A 19,739-nucleotide genomic window follows, 5' to 3' on the forward strand; every position below is an offset into this window, starting at 1 on the left:
ACTCAACCCACACTACAAGTCCCACGATGCACCTCGCCGCCTGTCGTCATCCAACGTCGACGGACTCGGTGACGCAACGTGCTGTCGCCGGGAGAAGTTTGAAAACAGACGCAAAAACTTTTCTTTTCCGTTAACGGTCAGTGTCGTTCCGGTTGTTTCCGGAGGAACCGAGCCGAGTGTGTCCGGAGGCCGAGCAGGGTCGAGGGGAGTCCGGTCAGAGGACGTCACGGTTCAGGTGAGGGAGACGAGCCGTTAGCTGGACCCGTCTCGCGGTGACATGAGGCGGGCTGTCAACACGCTGCTGTCCCCTTCCTCCGGTTCTCTGTCCCCCGGGGACTCCAGCGGCTCTCAGCCGGGACACCGAGCCGAGGCAGCGGCCACAGAGGCGGCGGGAGTCCGAGGAGAAAAAACACGAGGAGTTAGCTAATGTTTGCTAAGTGTTAGCTTCAACACACACACACACAGGAACACACAGGAACACACACACACACAGGAATGAATACACACACACACAGAAACACACTCACACACAAGAACACACACGCACACAGGAATGAATACACACACACACACACTCACAGGAACACACACACTCAAACACACACTCACACACACACGCACACAGGAATGATTACACACACACTCACACACACACACACACACACTCAAACACACACTCACACACACACTCACACACACACACACACACACTCAAACACACATTCAAACACACATTCACACACACATTCACACACACCGACTCATTGTGTGTGTGTGTGTGAGTGAGTGTGTTTCTGTGTGTGTGTGTGTGTGTGTGTGTGTGTGTGTGTGTGAAGAGATAACTCTCCTGAACTGAAACTTGTGTGAAATACTTCGTCCATGGACAAAAGTTTTCTAGCTGTAGAAAAGTTGTATCTTACTTCTGAAGTGTAGTCTAGCAGTTGTCGTACTATGTGACACATTCATTAATAACTTCCTGTCTCTCCTCTGTGTTACAGGCGGAAATGTCTTCCCCACAAGAAGAACCACCGTCTGCCGCGTCGGCCATTCTGTCGTCCGCCTTGTCCTCCGCCGTGTCGGCCGCCATGGCCGTGGCTATGGCCGTGGAAGCTAAGGCGGAACTTTCCAAGCTGCTGGAGGAGTGGGAGGAGGCGCAGCGAGGCAGCGCGGAGCAGCTGGTGTCCAGCCTCACGAAGTCAGCGCCGACTTGTTGATATGATAAAATAGATAAGATATGAACGTCAGAGCCTCTGCTCGTCTGTTTCTGGAGGACTTTCGTGACTCTGTCTCATCTGTGTTTTTTCTGCAGAATCTCTGAGCTGATTGAACGAGAGACTTCGGAGTATCACAAAGCAGATCCAGATCCGTTTGATGACCGACATCCAGGTTTTCAAAACCGTTTTGTTCTTTGTCCAAAAAGTTTAAAAACACCATACTCGTGAACACAATCACAAAAAACTGTTTCCTCAACTGAAGCTTCTGTCCATGTTTGTGATTGGTCGTTGATTTTCTCTCTCCCTTGTAACTGCAGGTCGGGCGAACCCAGACGGCATGCTGGGACAGCTCCTGAAGATGCTCTTCACGAACAATAACTTCACGAACGCTGTGAGGACTGATTTATTTATTCTGCTGAATCGTGTCGCGGGGTCTGTGTGTGTTCATCCACACGAGACGGAGGAGTTTCATCTCAATCTGCCGGAGAGAGACGAGATTATTTTTCTCAGTTGATCAGTTATCTACGGAATAATTCATCGATAAGTGAAACAATGCAGATTCAAAAACTTTCCACAGCTCAGATTTTTCTGTTCTTCAGTCTAAAACAGTTTGAGATCAAAACTCTCACATGTGACAAATCAAGCAGCAAATTTACAAACGTGAGAAGCTGCAATGTTTTTTTGCTTGAAAAAGATTAAGTGTCAAAATAGCAGCCAAGAAACCAACAGATAACTGATTTTGAACTTTATCAGTGAACCTTGAAACAATAGAAGAAATGAAATCACCTGTTTCACTTTATTTAGAAATACGCACAGATTTCAAATTCACGTACAGAATCTGAATTTAACAAACTTATTTGATTGTTTTTTTTATGCCCGTTAATAAAGAAAGTTTGAATTTCACTGCAGAAGTGGAGCTTTTCATTTCATATTGTGTGTCTCTTCAAGTTGTTGGACACGTACATCATGACGAGCAGAGAACTGAGCCTCAGAACAGCCGCCTGTCGTCTGCTGCTGGACATCATGCCGGGCCTCGAGACCTCCGTCGTTTTCCAAGAGAAGGTAAAATGATAGTTTCATTTCAAAGATGAGCGCACAACAGAGGGGAAGAAAAAATATATAATATAAGATTAGCAACCTACCACTTTGTCTTTTGTTGCAGCCTCGTGTCTCCACTCAGGAGGACGGACATTTGACAAATATATTATTGTCTCCACTTACAGCAGCATCATAGTTAATGTTCATTTTAAATTGGCGTTAATGTCAATTGTTGCAGATGTCACTTATTGTGCATCAGATTCGCTGTGACTGAGTCAGTGTGTGTGTGTCTGTGTGTGACAGGAGGGGCTGGTGGAGACGTTGTTTGGCTTCGCCCGTGAGGCCGAGCGGCCGCTGTGCGTCTACGCCACAGGGCTGCTGGCCCGAGCCATGAGCAACCAGGAGGTGGCAGCCGGATACAGACCCTCGAACTTGCAGCTGGTGAGTTTCACACGAGAGAAAACGTCCTGTTGTTCACTCTGCTGTAAAATCTGTACAATACATATATATATTTATATATATATATATATACATAGAAATCCTCAGGAACTCTTCATCGATCTAATAACGTCTCTTGTTTCCTCCGAACATCCAGGTACCGATGATGATTGGGCGTCTGCACGAGCTGCAAACTGAAGAGGCCGAGAATCACGTCAGTCCAAACAAGACCCTCCAGCATCTTCCTCAGGTCGAAGCCACACAAACCTCAAACATCTCCGCAGAGCAGCGAGACAAGACAGAGGACGAAGACGAGGACAAAGACAGAAAAGACGCAGAAAGCAGCAGGCCGCTGTCGAAGGCCGGTTCCAAACCTTTGCTCCAGAAAAATGGTGGAAGCGGAAGCAGCGGCGGTGGAGGATCCAGCTCCTCACGGCTGCTTCCACACTTTGACCAAGCGAGCAATGACCCCGCCTCCAAGGAGACGCAGGACAGCCTGGGAGGAGTCAAAAGACCAGTGGTGAAGGAGAACGGGAGGAGCGCGAAACAGAAGCTGAACTTGGAGAGGACCAACGCCAGTAACCAGCCAATCAGCAGCAGCTCCTGGTCTGAGATGAGCTCCATGGTGATTGGATCTGAATACTGCCTTTCACCGCTGAGCCCGGCCATGGAGCAGAGGCTCATCCTGCAGTATCTGCAGCCGCTCGGAGAATATCAGGAGGTGAGAAGATCCCAACTGATCAACCAGCCGCTAACCAGGCTCCATCCACACTGCTAGGATGAAAACTCTTATAACCTTTCTTTTCTTTTCCAGTTGCTTGCCATCTTCATGCAGCAGGACACTCGCTTGTTGCTGATGAACTACATCGACCTCAGACAGACCAAGAATGTGCAGCTCACCTACGACGCTCTGCTGGTACAACTGTGGCCCTCACAGATCATGAGGAACATGAGGGACATACAGATCATGAGGAACTTTAGAAACATGAGGAACATACAGATCATGAGGAACATGAGGAACATACAGATCATGAGGAACATTAGGAACATACAGGGCATGAGGAACATTAGGAACATACAGATCATGAGGAACATTAGAAACATGAGGAACATACAGATCATGAGGAACATTAGAAACATGAGGAACATACAGATCATGAGGAACATTAGAAACATACAGATCATGAGGAACATTAGAAACATACAGATCATGAGGAACTTTAGAAACATGAGGAACATACAGATCATGAGGAACATTAGGAACATACAGATCATGAGGAACATTAGAAACATGAGGAACATACAGATCATGAGGAACATTAGAAACATACAGATCATGAGGAACATACAGATCATGAGGAACATTAGAAACATACAGATCATGAGGAACATTAGAAACATACAGATCATGAGGAACATTAGAAACATACAGATCATGAGGAACATTAGAAACATACAGATCATGAGGAACATACAGATCATGAGGAACATTAGAAACATGAGGAACATACAGATCATGAGGAACATTAGAAACATGAGGAACATTAGGAACATACAGATCATGAGGAACATTAGAAACATACAGATCATTAGGAACATACAGATCATGAGATTAATAATAAATCTTTAGTCCGTAAGATTCTCATACTTTATTCTTCACTTCATTCAGATATAGATGAAAATATTTCAAACAGCTGAACTTCCGTCTTCTTACTTTATTATTTGTCACAAATAATCAACTGATCTTTTGTTTTTTTCTTATTTGAAAATTCTTTCAGGATTAAAAACACTGACTTTACGTCTCTTCCTTCTCTCGTCAGTACCTCGCCTCGTTGCTCCTCCATAAAAAGTTCGTAGCGGAGTTCATTGCTCACGGAGGAGTCCAGAAACTTCTGCAGATCCCGAGGCCCTCGATGGCAGCAACCGGAGTTTCACTCTGCTTGTACTATCTGGCCTACAACCAAGACGCCATGGAGAGGGTATGAACACACACACACACACTCTCTCAGATTGTCTATGATTCTAATGGTTCCGATCATTGTAAACATTTTCATCCTGACACAATGTGACTCTGAACTGAAAACTCGATTTAGAGTCAAGGAACCGACTGAGCCTCACTCCCCTGCTCTCTATCTCTACTGTGTGTGTGTGTGTGTGTGTGTGTGTGTGTGTAGGTGTGTATGCTCCCAGACGGCGTTCTTTCCGACATGGTGTCTTACGCAGTGTGGCTGCTGGAGTCGTCCCACGCTTCAGGCGTGTGCCACGCCACCATGTTTTTCTCCATTTCCTTCTCGTTCAGAGCCATGCTGCAGCTCTTCGACCAGCAGGACGGGCTGCGCAGGCTCGTCAACCTGGTCAGTGCTGAATCTCCTGAGCGTGTCATCACAGTTCTCTTTTATTTAACAACTAAATATTTAGGGGAGCCTCGTTGTGTCTCTGCAGGTTAGTACTCTGGAGATTCTCAACAGAGAGAGTGAAGTGTCCATAATGAGCGATGACCAGGTTTTCTCCAGCCGACAGACGGCCAAACATACCTGCATGGCCATCCGCAGGTACAGCCACATGTTGTTATTATTTTATTTCCTTCGTGTTGGTGCTGTAAAAGTTTTTATGCTAAGCTCTGACTCGTACAAACTTTGTACCTGTTCTTTGTCCCTGCAGCTGTTTAGCACAGTTCTATTAAAATAGATAATTGATGACTTCTTTGACTTTATCCAGGTATTTTGAGGCTCACCTGGCAGTGAAGGCCGAGCAGGTGAAGCAGGCCCTGCACACGTCAGACAAAGGCACCATCGTTCCCCAGCAGCAGTTTTACAAGGTACGACATGAGTTCATAATCATCCTGTTTGTAGAGGAACCGATCAAATGTTACATTTCACCGTTTTAACAAAACAAATCTCTTAAATAGACTTTTTTCCAGCATGACACAAACAGTCGACCGTGATTTAATCCAGAAAGAAACATTATTGTGAAGAGAACATCAATGAACCCTTTTCAGACACAGTCTCACGTCCGTCACACGTTAGAAACCTCATCAATACGCCCACGCGCTCACTCTGATATTTTTGCTTTGCAGCTACACAAAGTAGGAAGTGAAGAAGTTCAGAGTAAAAACTAATTTAACTTAGAATTATCCAGTTTAATCAGCCACTGCTGCTTCTAGTACGTTTGTCTTTTTGAAGAAATTCAGAAAGGAATAAAAACACAGTTTGTATCTGCCTCCATAAAAAACCTTACATTTACATTCCACTGTGTGTCTCCAGGCTTACACGTACACCAGAGAACAGGTTATTGAGATGATGGAGTTTCTCATCGAGTGCGGACCTCCGCAGCTCCACTGGGAACCGGTGGAGGTTTTCTACAAGTTGTCCTGTGTCCCTTTAATGCTGCAGCTGATCTCTGCGGCCTGTGACTGGAGGACTTACTATGGAAGGTAAAACGATTTTCAGCCCGATCATTCCTTTTAAATTGATATATATCTCGAGAACATTTTGAGGTTTTCTGTAAATTAAAGTTCTTAGAAGCAAAATCGGAATCCGCAGGTCAGACCTGAAAAAAGAAATCCAAGAAAATTGCAATCGTTGCATCTCTACTTTTTGAAATAAACATTTACGACTTTGATGAGGAACTTGATCCATTTGTCTCTGTCCAGGAGTGACACTGTGCGTTATGCGCTGGACATCCTGGCCATCCTCACTGTGGTTCCTAAAGTCCAGCTGGTGCTGGCAGACACTGTCGATGTTCTGGATGAAACCAGGTCGCTGGTCTCCACTGTGGGTCGGTGAAACTCTTTGGTTTTCTCTGTCAGTGTCTCGTCTGGCGCTGATTCATTGTTGTGCTCTTTCGTCCTGGTTGTGTCTCTGCTGCAGGCATGAGCATCATCCTGGGCGTGGCTGAGGGCGAGGTGTTCGTCAACGATGCTGAGATCCAAAAGTCTGCACTACAGGTAAGAGAATGATGCTAAAGGAGAAGTTCCCGCTCAGATATTTACCTCAGGTCTGTCAGCAGGATTACTCAGAAACTACTCAAATGATGTCTAAGACATTTTGTGGATGGGTGGGACATGAACCAGAGAAGAACTCTTGTTTCTTCACGTAGTGTGATCGCATGTTTTCATTGATTTCATTCAGAGGACACATAATAATGAGTGAGCAATGTTTAGACACATTCAGTGTCGAGGACTTTAGCGAGTAAAGAAAGTAACCGAACACTGTGACGCTGTGGTCCAGGTTGTTTCAGAGTCGGCTGATCCACGTTTAGATTTCTTACCTGCTTTAACAAGCTTCGACAGCATCACGTTCACAAATAAACCCTGGCGACCTGAACTCCACCCTAACACACAGTTTCTGACCTCCCAGGTCATAACAAACTGTGTGTGCGCTCCGGACCAGAGCCTGAACACTGTGGGGGCCTTCGCTGTCACCCCCCTCAGGCCGTCCCTCCACCCCCAGCAGCCCCCCGCCCCCCACAACAAGGTGCTGGCCCACATGTGGCAGGTAGTGCAGAACAACAACGGGATAAAGGTAAGAGTTAAGTGCCGATCAACAGCGCCCCCTGCAGTCACATGTGCTGATTCATTCCGTTGGGCCCTGTGTCCGAGTGATGACGAGGTTTTCATGTGAAGAAAAAACAAAGTCTGTCAGTGCGTTGAGCTCCGAGACTCACTTTAATCAAGCTGCTGCTTCAAGGTAGAAAAGTTCAAATGTGTTGATTGAAACCTTTTTGAACAAAGGTTGCTCGGGATTTTTCAGGAAATGTCAGGTGCACCGAGCAGCAGTGGAATAAAGACGAGTAGACGTGTATTTACTTGTTTGATTCTTGTGGACTCTTAACTGAACGTTATGAACCGTAACGCCACTTCCTGAATCACGGACCATCCCATAACTCCGACCCTCTCGTGTTTCCCAGGTTCTTCTGTCTCTGCTGTCGGTGAAGATGCCGATCACAGACGCAGACCTGATCCGCTCTCTGGCCTGCAAGGCTCTGGTCGGACTCTCTCGCTGCTCAGCGATCAGACAAATCATCAGCAAACTGCCGCTGTTCACCAGCGGACACATTCAACAGGCAAGATTTGTTTATGAGAACCCTCAATGTGAATAAAAAATGAATCTTCTACGCGGGCGTCGTTATGTGATTTGACATAAAACATAAAAATGTTGAACATTTTATATTTTTTCACTGTAAATTCTGATTCACAAGAAATATTCATCGCACAGGTTTGTGTTTTAGTTTGTTCACTCACAACCTCACGTGTCCTTCTGACCTTCTGACCCCTGCAGCTGATGAAGGAGCCGGTGCTGCAGGACAAACGCAGCGAACACGTCCGGTTCTGCCGCTTCGCTGCCGAGATGACGGAGCGAGTGTCTGGGAAGCCTTTGCTCATGGGCACCGACGTGTCGCTGGCTCGTCTGCAGAGGGCCAACGTGGTCGCACAGTCACGGATCACCTTCCCTGAGAAGGAACTCCTCGTGCTGGTCAGGAACCACCTTGTGGCCAAAGGGCTCCATGACACGGCCAGCCTGCTCGTTAAGGAAGCTAATTTAGGATCCTTGTGTCCGAACGCCTCATCCTGCATCACCCCTCCCCCCTCCTCACTGATCCCCAGGACTTGCCGGCTGGTTGGTGGGATCGCGGCCCGCGCTGCCAGCCACGTCGGATACTCTCCCGTCTCCTCCACCTCTCCTCCTCCCTCCCGCACCCCGGTCACGCCTCACCCCTCATGCTCCTCTTCCTCGTCTACCTCCGCCCTCCCTACTCCGCCGCCTCCTCATTCCCACGGACAGGCTTCACATCCAGTTGGACGGATTTTGTTCACACGTGAACGCCCTGCGGCCAATTGCAACTCAGGGAAAAAACTTCGTGCGCTGAAGCAGAAGTCTGACCACGGTGCTTTCATACAGGTCAGTGACGGGTTCGGTTTCTGTAAAGATATTAACATTCTGGCGATCAGTCCGTCTGTAATTATTTAGTCTCGGAACATGAAAACCTTTTTGTCCTGAAACTATCATGTTAATCAGGAAGTGACGGTTTAATATTTTGGGTTTCGTGATGTTTTTATTCTGTTTGTTTGGTTTTCAGCAGCTTTATACAAAAAATACTGAACAGATTTCCATGAAACTTGGTAGAAGGATGAGACATAGTCCAGCAAGGACGGAGCGGTTTCATTTGTCCTCACTGGACATTATATATTCTTGTGGTTTGGGGACTTGTTGGACAAAGAAACTCACAGAGCAAGATTCATGAATAAAGATATATTCCGGGATCTGTCCCCATCAATATCTCTGTATCCTGGTATTTATCTATGTTGAGATTAGGACTGTTGGAGACAAAGGCTGCGTAAAGTAACTGTTAACAACAACATGTATTTACTGTGAAGAGTTTCCCAGTCGGAGTGATGATGAGTGGATCTGTTGTAGGAGGAAGGTCACAGGTTCAAATCCCAGCAGCACATTAGAGTTTTTGGGAGAGAGAGAGGTTTTCAGAACAGTTCTCTCATGGTGGAAAATACTCATCCGTTGACTCAGGTTCAATTTGAATCATATGTTTTTATTTCTCTTGCTCAGACTCCGGCCATGAAGAAGCAGCCGGAGCGCCACCTCCCTTCCCCCCCGACCCTTGACAGCATCATCACAGAATACCTGAGGGAACAACACGCCCGCTGCCCCAATCCCGTCACCACCTGTCCGCCCTTTTCCCTGTTCACCCCGCACAGATGCCCCGAGCCCAAGCAGAGGAGACAGGCTCCGCCCAACTTCACTGTCCGCCTGGGCAGCAGGGTTCTGTACCCCAAGTATGGAGGTGTGGACAGAGGGTGTCTGGACCGACATCTGATATTTAGCAGGTAACGAACTGACGCTCGCCTCTTTAGTAAAAACACTTCAGCACCGTGTGTTTCTGTAACATTTAATTTTTTGTGCATCCTCCCTGTGGCCTTTTCTTTCTCCCCTATTCAGGTTTCGCCCAATGTCGGTCTTCCACGAGGGCGACGGAGACGAGAGCGGTTTCACCTGTTGTGCCTTCTCAGCCCGCGAGCGTTTCCTGATGCTCGGGACCTGCTCCGGTCGACTCAAATTCTACAACGTCTTCTCCGGAGAGGAGGAGGCGAACTACACCTGCCACACGTCGGCCATCACACACCTCGAACCCTCCAGGGTACGTTCACACCACATTTCATGGATCAGTGGCTCCCTCCTGAGGGGTCGCACCACACCGAGAGGGAAGTCGCGAGATGGGTTCCAGAATTTAAAAACTATTATAACAGTTTCATTTTATTTTATTTACAAATGATGAAACAAAAGTGGTAAAATAATTTGTTTGAAATGTTGTTTGAATTTCTCTGCATCAGTTGCAGTAGGTGGATTTACAGCAATGATCCTCTTCAAGTTAAATGAGTCGAATAAAATAAAAATAAAAGTATGGTTTCTGTTTGTCAGGATGGAAAACTGCTGCTCACCTCTGCCTCTTGGAGCGTCCCCTTGTCTGCTCTCTGGAGTGTGGATGGTGTCTTTAGCATGAAGTAAGAGACACACACACACACACACTCTTTCTCTTTATGAACTGTGATGCTTTGACGTTAATGAAATGTTTCCTCTCTATTCTCAGGAACTCTTTTGTAGACGATCACTACGTTGAGTTCAGTAAACTCTCTCAGGACAGAGTCATCGGCACCAAAGACCAGGTCGCACACGTAGGTCACCAGAAACGTTCCTGACGTGAATCAGAGCAACTGAACGTCCCTTTCGTTATAATGCTGTAAATCATTAACAAGACTTACTTTTATATTTCTGTTGTTCCGAACGGTTTTTATTTCTGCAGATCTACGACATCCAGACGGGGCAGAAGACGCTGACCCTGAACGACCCCGGCCTGGCCAATAACTACAAGAGGAACTGCGCCACCTTCAACCCGACGGATGACCTGGTGCTGAACGACGGCGTGCTGTGGGACGTTCGAGCGTCACGGGCCGTCCATAAGTTCGACAAGTTCAACATGAACATCAGCGGCGTGTTCCATCCCAACAGCCTGGAGGTCATCATCAACACTGAGATTGTATCCTGCTGGTTTTTTTACACAATCTGAATATGAATGATTCTATATGAATAAACCACCAGCGCTCTGCCTCAGCTGGAGTGTCTCACGGTGTCGTGCAGTTCTCAGCCTTGACAGCAGGTGTCAGTGGGACCTGAAGACCTTCCACCTCCTGCACACAGTCCCCGCCCTCGACCAGTGCAGACTCGTCTTCAACAGCAACGCCACCATCATGTACGGAGGTAAAGAAAAAACGCACCTGTGAAGACGGGGAACGTGTTTTTATGCCTCTGCACCATCGAGGTCACGGTGGCTTCAGAGGAACATGGTCTTGGCCTCTTGAATGTGACTCGAGACGTCTTGAGGGAATTTCTTCCACTTTTGATCAGTTGCCACTTGGAGTCGAAGAGGAAGTGATTAAGTTTCAGTCGCAGCAGCAGTGCGGCCACTCCAGTCATTTACTCAAAACTGATTAAGTTTGTGTCAGTTTCTCTGTGATCGTCTTCAACATCACGCTGCGTCGTCGGGTTTATTACGTGTGTAACTACCAGTTGTGTTCTTCTTCCTTTCCACACACACACACACACACACGTGCAGCAATGCTACAAGCCGATGATGAGGATGATGTGATGGATCAGCAGATGAAGAGTCCCTTCGGTTCGTCCTTCAGAACCTTTGACGCCACAGACTACAAACCCATTGGTAGGCTGCTCGTCTTCACATCCACCAGATCTTTTTTTAATTTACACTCTGCCTTCAATTTATAACTGACATCTGTTTTTTGTTTTTCCTCCTTTCAGCCACAGTGGACGTGAAGAGGAACATCTTTGACCTGTGCACTGACAACAAGGACTGTTACCTGGCCGTGATCGAGGTAAGTTGACGTTAATACAGATTATAACAACCTCATCTGAAATGACACGGGTCTCGTGGAATTAAACCGTCTCTTGAATGTCTTGATTAGAACAAAATGACCACGTCAGTGTTTCACGTCGCCTCAGGATTTAAAGCTGCTTGAAGTTTGTTTTGATCAGCTCAGAGAAAAATACAAATACATCAATAAAAGACAAATGAAAACATCAACAATAACATTTCTATACAAACGATATTATGAACATATTCTAAATGTTTTTATTTTATTTGATCTTTCCTTTTTCTATTTTATCCTCTTGTCGACTTCATCTGACTCAAAAGTTTGATCTTGTATAAAATGTGAAGAGAAGACAGATAAGATGATAAAGGCTCATGTTGATTTTCTTTTCGATAATTCTACATTCATGAAAATAATCCGTTCTTCAACTGGTCTGAGTAAAACGATCTTCATTGTCAAGTTGAGGCAGAAAAAATGTTCCGTCACATTAACAACAGAGAGGAGAAGGTCTTAGAGAAAAGTCTCCGGGAGGAAGATCTGAAACCACAGATTTACCGACAGTGTCTTTTGTGAATGTGCAGAACCAGGACACGGTGAGTTTGGACACGGTGTGTCGTCTCTACGAGGTGGGACGACAGAAACTGGCCGAGGAGGGAGACGAACACGACCAGGTGAGAAACACTGAACTGAGTCCAACTTGTTTCCAGAGATGAACTCTGGAGTTTTTAATGTGTCTTGTTCTCTTCCAGGATGATGAAGATCAGGACGACGACGATTCGTCAGACACAGACGACGATGACGACGACGACGACATGGACACGGACCCGCTCATCGAGGAACTGAACAACAGAGAGAATCAAGAAGACGGGGCCTACTTGCCCACAGACGAAGAGGTAGCAGAGCTGTGGACTCAGGAGACGCAGGACGTGTTTCTGTTTTCTGTCCGTCTCGTCCTCTTAAACCAGCAGAATGAATCACCTTGTGTGGCAGCAGAGGGCGCTGTCGCTCAGTAAAATCAGTCCTCGGTTCAGATGCTTCTTACTCTGTCTCGTTTGTTTCTGTTCCCCAGTAAAGTTTTTTTTCCATCTCTTCTCCACAGATCGCAGATCTTCTTGAAGGCAACAGCGACGACGACGATAATGACGACGACAACAACGACGACTCGGACGACGACAACGACGACTCCGACAGAAGCGAAGACGGGTCTGATCCCTTCGACCCTGACTGTGAGTAAATGGTAAATGGTCTGTTTTTATATATGACGACCACTCAAACTCTCTTACATTCACACAGTGCATCTGTGGGCAGACCCTTTTTTTTTGCACGACGAAGAAAACGTTTTCCTTCGTGAAGCGGCGTCAGTGGTTTTCACATCAGCTCAAACAAACCGAGCGAAAGCTGCCGACGCACCAGAGTCATTTAGAATCAGCAAAGATATCTGCAGCTGTTTAGACTCCAGACGTCTCTCTGGGTTTTGGAAAAGTTGCACAGACCAACCAGGACGTCACGTCAGGACGTCAGGGCGTCACGTCAGGGCGTCACGTCAGGGCGTCACGTCAGGACGTCACGTCAGGGCGTCACGTCAGGGCGTCACGTCAGGACGTCACGTCAGGGGCAGAGACGTTGTGAGCTGCATTTCAAACGACTTTCACAGAGAAAAACAATTAAATGAGAAAATAATCCGAAAATCAGTGTCGATTAGAATAAAAATAATCTGCAGCTGTGCCCTCGAATCAGATTAAAACATAGATTTAAATTCTAATTCGGTTTCTACATTGTCTCCTGATGACACAGATTAAAATCCTTTATGCAGTTTTTTCATTTCATCGTCAGAAATTCGATTCATTTCGTATTGTGTGTGTGTGTGTGTGTGTTTACTCGCTGCAGATGACGGAGAACGATCAGATGACGAGGACCTTCAACTCTTGCGGTCGCTCCATGACCGCTGGTTCTCCTGACCCGGGAAAAGACGCTCGCTCGGCCGTCGACACCTCGATCCTTGACGAGAACTTTTTTCTTTTCAAACCATCGTTTCTCATTTAACCAGGCAAGTGGAATGTGAACACACTGATTGTCTCTATTTAAACTGCAGAGAGACGACAGTGACGGTTGCGGAGCTCGGATCATTTCACTGACTTGACCTTTGACCTGGACTCTGTGCTTCCTGTGTTTGTACGAATTTTGAATAAGAAGAAAAGTATTTATGATGTTTTACCTGAGTCTCTGCTGGAGGAAAAAAAATAATGCTGCAGAATAAATAATTTAATTTAATTTGTTTTTCATGTTTCTTTTCATTCATTGACAAAAAAGTGTCGCGTTCGCTCACGGATGAATCGTCAAGGTTTGGGCCAAAATTAAAGTTTACACTGACATTGTTCTTTTTTCTTCTCGTGCTGGAGGTAGAGTCACTTTATTTCTTTGGATCTGATGAAATCCTTCACGCTGTCAGAACAAAGACAATCCTCTCTGGTTCCTTTCACTTAATCAAATCCTGTAAATAATGAAAATACACTTGATTGAAGAAGTAAGACTCACTCACCTTTCTCACAAAAGTCGGTTTACGTGTTCACAAGGAGACGTGGGAGTGTTTCACTCATGTCTGCTCATGTTCCTCAGTCAAAGTCAAAGTCTTAGTTATTTAATTTGCTTTATCTTTTGAGTGGTTGACGACTCAGGAACTTTTCTGTTTGAGCCTTTAAAATAACTAAAAAAACTATTTTCAGAATGCTTAAATAAATTAGAATACTTAGTTAAAGTCTGAAGTTTGTGAGAACAGAAAAAGCTGCAGAGCTGCTGCGGACAACAAGGACGATTTTAGGAGCAAACAGTTGAGTCGTGTCGGTTTGTAGCAGCTGATAATGTTAAAGTTATCGAAGTTCTCTGGATGTGATAAATCTACACTTTAACTTCAGTTTAGATGAAATATCTGCAGTAACTTGTAAATATGTGACTTTATTTTTTCATTATCAGCTGCTCCAAAGTTTCACTAAACTTCAAATCAACACTCGGCCGTTGATCTTTATCACCGTGTGCTTTGATTTCATGGTTTATTTTTCTTCAGAGGCTTAAAGAAACGATCTGATGCAGCTGGTTTCATATTCTGCTCATTTCAGGATGAAGGAGTCGATTCTATTTTAAGCGTCTCGATCTGATGTTGGTTGTTAAGTGTTGTTCCTCCAGTTGGTCACTAGAGGTCAGTGTAACACTGAGGAGTTTCTGTGATTCTGCACAGTTATTAACAATATAAAAATAAAAACATTTAAAAAGAGTTGAAGAACATTATTGGCTGCAGTTTAATAAGAATCCATTCTCGTGGTTTTCAATTCTGATCTTGAGATTCATGTTCAGGCTCATGTTGCTGCTGCAGAATCAATCTTGAGAAACTGAACTGTTCGCTGCTCGAACATGTTTCTGTTTGTTAGAAACTAAACTCAGTGGAAGGATGTGGTTCGAGTCCAGAAAGAACTCATCCAACTTGAGTGGATCCACATCAGTTTTATTATTTTATTCTATTTTTAACCTTGTGAGACGTTTTTACAGATTTCAGAGATAAGTTGTTGGATCTTATGGGGAAAAAAAATCTGTTTGTGAACTTTGATGCAGTTTGTTTCAGTCTCTGAGTGTTTGGTCTCATTCTATCAAGCTCATGGTTTCTCAGATGATGCTGACGATGGATCCCCCCCCACCCCCCACACACACACACACACACTGCTGCTGCCTCGGTCATAAACTCTCCTCACATCAGAAACTATTTTTATCTTTCATAATCACCAGACTTCATGAGGATCACCATGGTAACCTTATGTTCCAGCAGAGATCAGGACAGTGTGTCTACAACAACAACAACAACAACAACACACACACACACACACACACACACACACACTGCAGCAGTGTGCTGCTCAGGGTTGTACACACGGTGGCACAACAGACACACAAACATTCTCCTGTGCCTTCCTGCGCAGGACGTGCACGCATATTGTAGACGTTTTGGGGCTGCTGTAAATCTCACACACACACACACACACACACACACACACACACACACACTATGTCACTGTGGTGTCATGTTGTGGAGTGATGTCACACTGTGGCTCATGCGTCATGTGTGTGCGTAAATGTGTCCGCGCAGCTGGATGATGTAGTTCTGTACGTGTGTGCGCGTCTGTGTGTGTTGAACATGTTGTGAGTTGGTCCACCACAAGTGTTTCCTGCCGTGTGTGTGTGTGTGTGTGTGTGTGTGTGTGTGTGTGTGTGCGTGCGTGATGCACAATAATGAAGGGTCAGCTTCAGCACGTGTCATTGTGATGAGCTGTAATGATCAGGCGGTGCAGCGCACACGCACTCTGATCCTCTTAAACCCGAAGCAGGATTCCCTCCGCTGTGCACGTCTCTCTCGGTCACACGCACCGACTGTGTTATCCTTGGTGCGCGCACAGTAACTTAGTCAGCTGCAGCGCGGGGAACGTGCGCGTCCACATGAGACAGACCGGGAGAAACACCGGAGAGCTGCCGGCGGAGGCTCCGGAGGAAGCTGCGCTCAACTTAACGGAGAATAATTATTTTTAAAATCAATTCCTCACATGCGCTTGGAGTCTGTGCGCGCTCCCGGTGCTCGTGACAGCGTCGTCAGCTGTTGTGGTGAAACGTGCGCGGTGATCCTCTGCGCTTCAAACGTCGCTCCGAGCCGCAGCAGCTTTGCGGTGTTTGCGGCACAGTGTGCGCATCGCTCCGGATCAACCGGACCCGCGGGCTCTCGACCCTGTGACGCACGAGCAGCTCCTCCGCAGATCCAGGTCTGTCTGTCCCGCGGAGCGCAGCGGCAGCGGCGGGGACACGGACCGACGCGCTGCGCCCTGGATGCGCCAAACTGACATGAAACCCTCGACCTGCTCCTCGGCTCAAAACAACCGGACTCGCGTTGACTCGGACCGAAGAGATTCTTCGTCTCCTGCTCCCGAACAACTCCAGTAACTTTTCCTCCTGTGTGTGTGTGTGTGTGTGTGTGTGTGTGTGTGTGTGTGTGTGTGTGTCCCTCTCTCCGGTGAAACCTCCGCAGGATCCATGACGCGACGCACCGGGTGATTATTACACTTTGGCTGGAGGCGTTTTGCGCGTTGGACACCGGGACATCATGTGGACGCCGACGGAGGACGAGAAGATCGGAGTGGGTGAGTGGACGAGCGGTTTATTTGTCCATCCCTGAAGCTGGTGTGATGCTGCTGATCCGAACCAACCAGAACCGCTCAACTAGAGAGAATGAACGTTTTCAAAGTGAATGTGGTCACTGAGGTTGGTCCGGCGGCTCACGCGCACGGCTCGTTGTGTGTCTTTGTGGAGTCGTGACAGTGAGATGCTGGTTGTGTGTGTGTGTGTGTGTGTGTGTGTGTGTAGGTAGGAGTCTCTTTATTGCTCCTCATCCTGGTGTTTCCTTCTTTCTGCTGCGTCAACGATGCTCCTATAAAACCACGGAGTGTTTCCCCTGAGACACGTGACTGTGGCTCCTCGGGCACCGGAGCGCGCGAGTCTCACTGAGGCTGAGTTCATAATAATATCTACATTTAAAATGTATTTAATTTAATTTCATCTGTTTTATTTAAAAAAAAAACAATCATCTGAATCCACGTGAGATGATCAGTCATCATTATCTGATCATCTTCATGTGTGTGTGTGTGTGTGTGTGTGTGTGTGTGTGTGTGTGTGTGTGTGTGTGTGATGGAAACCTGCTGCCTCAGTGTTAGTGAGGAGGCCTCAGCCTGCAGGAGGAGGAGGAGGAGGAGTTTGGTCCTCAGGTAGATTCTGTGTGATGCTGGTCTGAGATCAGTAAATATCAGTCGGATGAAGTTGCAGGTTTGTGTTGTCGAGGTTCCGTTGCTTGGTTTCCTTCATGTTTGTGAAGAACCACACACGAGTTTAGGTTTTTACAACCAAGTGTCAATTCAATTATCTTTTTTAAATTCTTTTTTTTTTAAAAGCTGTTTTACTTTAAACTCGCGTTTTAACTTCAACTTTCTCCGATGAAAGAAAATTAGTTTGCAGGCGACACATTTTCTTTTTATTGTGAAATATCTGCATTAGTGTGAAATCAGGGAGTCCGACGTGTTTGTAGTGCGGTTGTGAAAGCAGGAAGTTACTGTACCAGTCTGTCAGAATACCATAAAGCATTCTGGGATATGTGGAGCACCAGTTAACGTGGAGGAGAGGTTTGATGATTTTGTGTCTCGCTGAGTCGTCTTCAACACAAGAGACGAGAGGGAAGAGGAAGCCCCTGATCTTCCGTTAAAACCGGGAGTGAGAATCCATCCTGTGAGAGCAGGAGAGTCACGTATCCCGTCAGTGGGTTTTCGTGTTTGTGAGTGTTGTGTCTTTTGTCGTCCGTGTTGTTGTCGCCGGACGAGGACGTGCATACCAAGGCGGGCAGAGTGGTAACTCACAGAGCCGCTCCAATGGAGTCGGGATGACTAGTGCCTGGTTGCAGAAAAACAGCCATTCAGTGGATGAATGCAGCTTTGTGGCTCCCACAGAGGCTCCTGAATGCAGCTTCACCTCCCCCCAGGGCTGAGGGCCCGGCGCTCCGTTCTCACACTCACACAGGACGCAGACGGACAGAGAGAGAGACAGAGTGAGAGACAGAGAGAGAGACAGAGAGACAGACGGGTGGATGGATGGATAAACAGAACAGACAGTGAGAAAGACAGAGACGGATGAATTACGACACATCGCAGACTCGCACCCTTTATGAAATTCACCTGTTAATAAACGACTGTAAACAAAGACGGACCACATCTCAAAAGTGAGGCCAAATCACCTGGATCGCCCCCTGGTGGTGGACTGCAGTATAGGTCACAAGCCTCCTCCATGTTCGCAGATGGGACACGGACCAGGCCAAATAAATCAAAGTAGACGTTAATCGAAGATGTTTCTGTCATTTCAGGTCGTTCTCATCTCACTGATGTTTGTTCTCTGATCAGTTTGGTTTAATTAGTTAATTGATGATTAGGAACGAGCTGCATGATTGACAGCTGACACTGACCTGTGATCCTGTGGCTTCACTCCACGATCACGACTCCAAACAACGTCATCCGAGATATTTTAGGAGGAAGTGGAGACGCGTCGTCCGTCTTTGTTTACAGTTTGAGCAGCGACACTCAGATCCACACGACACTGACTTTGACCTTATTGTGAAATATTCCTTCGCTCAGGCTCAAACTCATTTATCCGACATGTTTTTCCAAACAAGTTCATTTGTAGATATTTAAACAGACAAATGTTTTTCTAATGACACAACAGGACAAGACTCAAATCGACAAAAGTGACACACACGACGCAGATATACAACGCACATGTGCCACAACGCATTTCTCACACCAGCGTAAACACACAGCCGTGAAACTGGGTCACAGTGAAAAGTGACAGATGTGTAAACTGAAGGATGCTCTTCTTACGTCAAACACCTTTTGTTTTCTGTGTCACTTGTTTTTATTCTTTCTGACCCATTTATCCTGAGCTGGCTTTTCATTCTGCTGCCGTCACTCATCTGTCACTGTTGCGTCCTTGTGTGCGGAGACGGAACATCCTCCCGGATGATGGAGCAACCTGCCAAACGTCTTTAAACACTCTTTAATGACCCTCCCTGGCCCCGTCATTTATTTCCCCCACCGTCGGCTCAGGCCTCATCTGTCACATGTCACATCTCGTCCGAGTCCTGAAAGCTGCTGCTCTAACTCTGACAGAATTCAGACGGATGATGAATCCTCGTCCCAAGCATCTGAATAATTAGCTTGATTGGCCGGATGCGTGGGAGACAAAATCTGAGGACACAATCTTTATGCTGATTTTATCCTCGGAGACAGTTTGTTTCATCCTAAACATTCTGATGCTCACGCCTGAAGCTTTTCACACAAGAAGCGTCGGAGGATTTATGTTCCCCGGTCTCCCCGTGACCCTCCCACTGGCAAACGATTTAAGGCGAGAGGAGTTCTGGGGTCCTGCAATATCCACATCGCCTGTGGAAACTGACAGCAAATCAAGTTGATTGCTTCCATCCCTCCTTCGCTCCGACCCCCCCCCCCCCCCCCCCCCCCCCCCCCTCAGGGTGCTCGCTCGGCCTTTTAATCGCATCTCAAAGCAGCGAGTTAACAAGCTCACAT

At 46.6% G+C, this 19,739-nt stretch overlaps 2 protein-coding genes across 12 annotated transcripts in view; both read left to right on the forward strand.

Annotated features, from left to right (window-relative positions):
- Positions 1–44: 44 nt before the first annotated feature.
- On the forward strand, positions 45–13,860 carry LOC109646481 (DDB1- and CUL4-associated factor 1-like). 2 transcript variants are annotated; one of them, XM_069515415.1, is made up of 30 exons: positions 45–235; positions 999–1,195; positions 1,310–1,386; positions 1,532–1,605; positions 2,163–2,276; positions 2,556–2,693; positions 2,848–3,411; positions 3,505–3,606; positions 4,511–4,669; positions 4,865–5,044; positions 5,133–5,242; positions 5,409–5,508; positions 5,954–6,123; positions 6,343–6,467; positions 6,560–6,636; positions 7,049–7,213; positions 7,599–7,754; positions 7,970–8,590; positions 9,254–9,531; positions 9,644–9,842; positions 10,124–10,206; positions 10,293–10,377; positions 10,506–10,739; positions 10,867–10,960; positions 11,316–11,420; positions 11,519–11,592; positions 12,171–12,260; positions 12,339–12,482; positions 12,689–12,826; positions 13,477–13,860. In XM_069515415.1, exons 2-29 carry the CDS (start codon positions 1,005–1,007, stop codon positions 12,821–12,823), a joined length of 4,644 nt encoding a protein of 1,547 aa, XP_069371516.1. In that variant the 5' UTR covers positions 45–235; positions 999–1,004; the 3' UTR covers positions 12,824–12,826; positions 13,477–13,860. The 2 variants fall into 2 exon arrangements, with proteins under 2 accessions (XP_069371516.1, XP_069371512.1); XM_069515411.1 differs by having other exon boundaries at positions 12,689–12,815.
- A 2,035-nt stretch (positions 13,861–15,895) lies between these two features.
- The window catches only part of LOC109641660 (dedicator of cytokinesis protein 3), a 105,223-nt gene continuing 101,379 nt past the window's right edge, over positions 15,896–19,739 (forward strand). For 5 of the 10 annotated variants that reach the window (XM_069531193.1, XM_069531202.1, XM_069531210.1 and 2 more), the window contains exon 1: positions 15,902–16,760. In XM_069531193.1, coding sequence (XP_069387294.1) covers positions 16,724–16,760 — 37 coding nt within the window. In that variant the 5' untranslated portion in view covers positions 15,902–16,723. Of the gene's footprint in view, positions 16,761–19,739 lie in introns of all 10 variants that reach the window. The other 5 variants (XM_069531177.1, XM_069531183.1, XM_069531188.1 and 2 more) reach the window with 2 other exon arrangements.

The sequence above is a fragment of the Paralichthys olivaceus genome, chromosome 2 (genome assembly GCF_024713975.1).
Source record: "Paralichthys olivaceus isolate ysfri-2021 chromosome 2, ASM2471397v2, whole genome shotgun sequence".
Taxonomy (NCBI): Eukaryota; Metazoa; Chordata; class Actinopteri; order Pleuronectiformes; family Paralichthyidae; genus Paralichthys; species Paralichthys olivaceus.